At 38.0% G+C, this 6246-nt stretch overlaps 1 protein-coding gene across 1 annotated transcript; it reads left to right on the plus strand.

The window, feature by feature from the left end:
* The first annotated feature begins 213 nt into the window (after positions 1-213).
* LOC129721534 (probable cytochrome P450 9f2) lies at positions 214-2268 on the plus strand. The gene is made up of 2 exons (XM_055674225.1): positions 214-712; positions 785-2268. Exons 1-2 carry the CDS (start codon positions 501-503, stop codon positions 2193-2195), a joined length of 1623 nt encoding a protein of 540 aa, XP_055530200.1. The 5' UTR covers positions 214-500; the 3' UTR covers positions 2196-2268.
* Positions 2269-6246: the final 3978 nt, after the last annotated feature.

Consider the following 6246-nt stretch of genomic DNA (forward strand, 5'->3'; position numbering starts at 1 on the left):
GGAGAAACAAATCTCTTCACATTCAACGCGAAAGATTAATGATGATAAAAATACTGCCACATGTTTCGAGTTTAATCGTAACTGAATATGTACTTCATTGAATGTCTCACAAGTTTGGAATACATGCGGACAGTACACATGTGTACGTATAGTTGATATTTCAATACCCATACATTACACACCCATTCTACTACCGAAAGCTGGCGCTTGATGATCAGTTGACCGAATGACCGTCGCTCATTAGCGTGCTAACGTGCGACACCATCGGGCGTCTTTGTTTTGTGTGTTACCTCCGTTGGCTCACTTGCCTATAGATAAACGATTATTTTATTTAATATCAATCCCATCGCAATAGTAATTATCTGATAAACCTAAGTAACAGAGACAAGTGACTGATATCGCGCTTCCAGTTGAAACCACCGTAACTGGTTTGGGGAGCACAACTAAAAGAATAGTGATTCCGGAATTGGGGAAAAGCACCTGTTTGATAGTTTGAAAAAATGGAGGTGGATTTGCTGACGGTGGCCGCCATCGGTGCCATTGTACTGCTGCTGTTCCACTACGTGTCGAAAAAATATCAATACTTTCTGTCGAAGCCGATACCCTGTGTAAAGCCGACCTTCTTCTTCGGCAGCACTGGGCCAATGATGTTCCGCAGACGCGATGTGACGTCTCACATTCGGATGCTGTACAATCTATTCCCTGATTTCAAGTAAGTACGGAGATCAATTCACCAAATAAACAATAAATCAAACGTGTATAAGTTCAATTTTACCTTCTCCAGAGTGGTTGGATTTTATGACTTTATGAAACCGATATTCATGCTGCGTGATCCGGAAGTGATCAAGAAGATTGCTGTGAAGGATTTCGATTATTTCATTGATCACACACCCACCATGACCTCGGGAAGTCTAGATGAGCAAACCAAGAACGAGAGTCTTTTCGGTAATTCGCTATTTGCGCTGCGTGGCCAGAAGTGGCGCGATATGAGAGCTACCCTGAGTCCGGCCTTCACCGGTAGTAAAATGAGGCACATGTTCGAGCTGGTGGCACAATGCGCCCAATCGATGAACAACTTCTTCACTGCGGAAACGAAAGCCGGCAAGAAACTGGAGTACGAAATGAAGGACATTTTTTCACGCTTCGGTAATGATGTGATCGCTACGGTTGCGTTTGGTATTCAGGTGGATTCGCTGAAGGATCGGGACAATGAATTCTACTTGAAAGGTAAACAGATGATCAATTTTCAATCGCTTATGGTCTTGGTAAAGTTTCTGATGTTGAGAAGTATGCCCCGGCTGATGCAAAAATTGGGCATTGATTTTCTAGATTCGAATCTGACACAGTACTTCAAGAGTATGATCACTGATAATATGAAACAGAGAGAAGCGCATGGAATTGTGCGTAACGACATGATACACATGTTAATGGAAGTTCGAAAAGGTGCACTGAAACATTCGAAAGATGAACATGATCAGAAAGATGCAGGTTTCGCTACGGTTGAGGAGTCTAACGTTGGAAAGGCTTCACATTCTAGAGTGTGGACAGAAAACGAATTGATTGCGCAGTGTTTCTTATTCTTCCTAGCTGGTTTTGATACTGTTTCCACGGGAATGACCTTCTTAACCTACGAACTAACAATCAACCCAGACATTCAGGCTCGCCTGCACGAAGAAATCACGCAAACTGAGCAGTCTCTCAACGGTAAGCCTCTATGTTATGAAGTCCTGCAAAAAATGCCATACATGGATATGGTTGTTTCGGAAGCTCTTCGCATGTGGCCTCCGGCCGTAGTTTCCGATCGCTTTTGCGTTAAGGATTACGTGTACGATGACGGAGCCGGAACACGGTTCGTGATTGAAAAAAATCAAACCATTTGGATTCCGACGATTGCCATTCACGCCGATCCAAAGTATTATCCGAACCCGGGTAAATTTGATCCCGAGCGATTTAACGAACAAAATCGGTCGAAAATTGATGCCGGGGCGTATCTGCCGTTTGGCGTTGGTCCACGTAACTGTATCGGTTCTCGCTTGGCGTTGATGGAGGTTAAATTGATCTTGTACTATCTGCTGAAAGACTTCAGCCTGGAACCAACCGAGAAGACACAAATTCCTCTGCAGATGTCGAAGAATTTTTTTGCCCTCCAGGCCGAAAAGGGAGTGTGGCTGGAAATCAAACCGAGAAATGTGTAGAATGAAATTTAAAACAATATGTCTATAATTATGGAGAAATATATACACGATGACGGTGATTAAGTAGTGGTTATTACAAGCGAAAGTTTATTTCCGTAGCTAATCTTTTAGCTGATGAGGGCTGAGTACAGATTCAGAGTTGATTGATTGCAATCGAGAAACCAACGCATTGTCTGTAGAGGAATTTTTTGCTTAATGAGCAATGGCTCAAATCGATTCTCTAGTTTTTACATAGGTTAATAGACCGACTCAGTAACCGTAGCTTAAAATGAAATACGGTCCAATCAATCAAATCAATCGATAGGGTAACAGGGGTATTTTGGCCCACCCGGTAACATTTTACGCATTTTATCTGATAAATTCAATGAATATTAGAAAACTATGCATGCAACACTGAATAACACACCTAAGAATCAAACTACACTATAATTTTCAGCGAAAAACTGGCTCTAGGTAGTGTTATTTTGGAATTAATTCATACCTATTCAAAGTCATGGCTGAGTCAACCTAAAGTCAGGAGGAAGTGGTAATATACAAGTCAACGTCCGGAAGCTATTGTAACAAATATGTATGCTTATGAAACAATTCGTTGTTGTAGTAACATCAAGAAAATGTCATAGAAACAGTTTGTATACTCTAACATGTTGGAAAAAGTTGGAAAAGTGGTTAAACGCATGGCCGAAATATGTTTGCCTCTTTCTGAAGCAAACATATTTTGGCCATGCCAAGTTTTGACATCTCCCTTGATTACCGTTCGGCCGTTGCACGTGAACAAAGAAGCAGCTTGTGACAATTTACAGGTAATTACTTCTAAATTTATCACATTTAACGATATGAAATTAGATGAGAATGCCTGTCAAACCGCTATAAGACAAATCATTTCATTTTTAGATGCCTAAAATTTACAAAAATTCACAGCAGAAGGATGTTCTCCTCAAACCCACTATTTTTGCTCTCAAAATACCGATGATGATCTTAAATATAATTGGTCCGAACTATTTCCATACACGTCTGTAGATATAAAGGTGGGCCAAAGTAAAAATTTGGTGGACCAAAATATGTTCTTAGTACTTCGTAGAAGTTTTGATATTTCTAGGATATTTTTCAATATATTGCATTGTTGAACGGTGTATATTAAAATAGACACTTAACTTTTAACAATGGTATATTAGAGTAGGTATTTATGTTGAAAAATTGTGTTTGTTTTTAATGAACTGTGCGAACACTTCCCAAATCTGGCCAAAATACCCCCGTTTCCCTAAATCACAAATACTAACTGCTTTTTTTGTTGGATGTAGATCAAAGATAATTTGTATGTAAATCTATATAAATTAACCGTGATCATTAAAACAGTGTACGAATGTTTCAAATTTGGTTATTTACGTTGCGATTGTGGAAAGTAACAGCAGGCCTTCGCTCTCAGGATGAATTTCAGACGTCACTGTTCCCAAAAAAAATTTCTCCTTTGGTAACTGTAGTTGCAGACTACAAACACCACAATCCAAAAAAGAAGTTGCTGTATTTCACGCTTGATTTTCCTGATCCTACTTGGTGAACCGTTATTATTAAATTCCACTGAATGAAATTGCGGCACAATAGCGTTGCTCTAGCTGAAGGGCTGAGAAATAAAATAAAAGTGATACATGTGGCGAGAAGGACTTCAAGAGAAAAAAGTCAAATCACGCGCGAGGAACGGAATGGGTAGAGTAGAGCAGTAAGCTAAAACTTGAAGCAAAAATTATTCGAATAAGTTGTACTTAGAATGAATTTTTTAGGCAAAAAATAACTAACATGTTGATTGGGATGGAATTGAAAATTACATTTTCTTCAACTATCTTATCTCCTTATCAATTATCTATTTATCAACATAGGATACGAAGCAAAGTGACTTGTTGGTAGCTTGTCACGATTTAACTCGATAACGGGTCAAAGAATAAAATGACTCTTTTTGTGTCAATGGTAATTTGTTCCGCGTCAGGTTTAAATGCCAAAAAAATAAAAATCACCTGGAAGAGGTAAAAAATTGTAGGATTTTTTCTGTTTCGAGGAATGTTTTGTATATTTTTGGACGGATTTATTCTTTGTTGTTTTATGTACCTAAGGAGCATTTTTTAGCCCTCTTTTGCTGTAATAAGACAAAAGGTCTAAAAAATAAGCTTATACATAAATTTAAATACCGTCTCGCTTGTCGCTTTATCCAAGCAGCACGTACCAAAGTCAGTCTCCATAAAAAGTGCTTTGCGCCGCGTAGCCGTTCTGTTATTCAGTTCTTCTACATTTGAGCCGTTAAGAGCAAAAGTGGTACATGTGCCATTAAGTAAATTTTTCAGGTGACGCGATAAACGAAAACACTCAAACAGTAAATTATTTTCAACAATTTTTCCCAACATAACTGCACTAAATCATTGCTGGAAAGGTTTCAAAAGACGGTGCATGAAAGCATAAAAGTGTTCTGGTTGAGAAACTTACACAAACTTCAATGGAAAAACATGTACCACTTTTGTTCTATGGGAAAAATAATGACAACCAGAAAACGTTGAGAGCAAGAGTGGTACATGTCCAGTCTAAGCATGAAGGATGCATTATAGCTCGCTAATCTTAAGACATAGAACATTCATTTCTTCAGCCAAGTGTCCAAGTGATTGAGTACTATAGAATGATGATCTGTTTGTTGAGGAAATCTGTCACTTCGTGGCGCTAGTGTATATGTATTTGGTAACAGAAGACATTTTACATTATCTAGATCGACTGGGGCCAACTCAAAAGAAAATACCCTGGTATCTTTCGAATTGCTATTTGGTCGATAATAACTACAAGATGGACCCAGGTTCAACTTCCGGTAGACTGCCGGTTGCCCTCCGGATCCAAAAATACCGTAGAAGAGGAAAACTGAAAATTATTTTGGCTATAACTCTGGTATAAGTTATCAGATCTCGGCTTTTCTATAATATTATGGTATATTTTTGCATGTGATAGTTTCAACAAAAAAAACACGGAAAACACTAGGACCTATTTATTAAAGCAGACAGTGTATGTAGTAAGAGGAGCGACAAATGAGTGAACTGAAAATATGATACAGCCTTGGAAAAATATACACCGTATCCAGATGGGACTAGGAGCTGTTTTTCAAAATTAATCATGTTTACGGTAACTCCGGATCCTTCGGAGGGCTATCTGATGGTAAATTCGAGTAACATTCTGTCATGAGATCATTCATTTTCGTCTGGGAGTGGTTTAGAAAAAAAGTGGGACTGTTCTTAAAAATTAATCTCTTTTATGGTAGTACCGGTGGTTCACGTGGTGGCCATCTTGGACCATATTTCGTTAAAAGATCATTTTCCTTCTAGAATTGGTCTCGAAAAAAAAAACAGGAAGCTTTAGGAACACTTGAAAATTGACATTTTACGCTAGTTCCGGATCTTTCGGTGAACCATCTGGTGGCCACCTTGAACCACCTTTCGATCAAAAGATCATTTCTTTTCTAGTCAATCCCGCAGAAGCAGTTTCGAAAAAAATAGGAAGCTCTAGGATCACTTTAGAGAATTGACCTCAATTACGGTATTTCTGGGTCTTCCGGAAGGCTATCGGTGGTCTGCCTAAAGCCAAACCTGGGTCCAGTGTATATATATATATATATATATATATATATATATATATATATATATATATATATATATATATATATATATATATATATATATATATATATATATATATATATATATATATATATATATATATATATCAAAGACCTCAGAGTGTTATCTTATAAATTGGCCACAGCATATGAGTTGATAATAAAATAAAGAAAACTCTTTCTGTTACAAAATAGTCACGGGTACACTAGCGCCACGTAGTGAGAAAATTCCAGAACAGACAGATCTTCATCCGAAAGTACTCTACTCTACTTACTGAAGACATGATTGTTCTATATCCTAAGATCTTCGACTTACAATTCATCTAACATGCACAGACTGGACATGTACCACTTTTGCTCTCAACGAAATGGTGATTATGTTAATTACCAAAAATTGTTTTGGCTATAACTTTG

This window comes from Wyeomyia smithii, chromosome 2 (assembly GCF_029784165.1).
Source record: "Wyeomyia smithii strain HCP4-BCI-WySm-NY-G18 chromosome 2, ASM2978416v1, whole genome shotgun sequence".
NCBI lineage: Eukaryota > Metazoa > Arthropoda > Insecta > Diptera > Culicidae > Wyeomyia > Wyeomyia smithii.

Bases quoted from the DNA above. Each gene is read 5' to 3' on its own strand.
- LOC129721534 (XM_055674225.1), top strand. From the start codon at position 501: ATGGAGGTGGATTTGCTGACGGTGGCCGCCATCGGTGCCATTGTACTG. The intron at 713-784 runs GTAAGTACGGAG...TACCTTCTCCAG, and splicing joins AATCTATTCCCTGATTTCAA to AGTGGTTGGATTTTATGACT.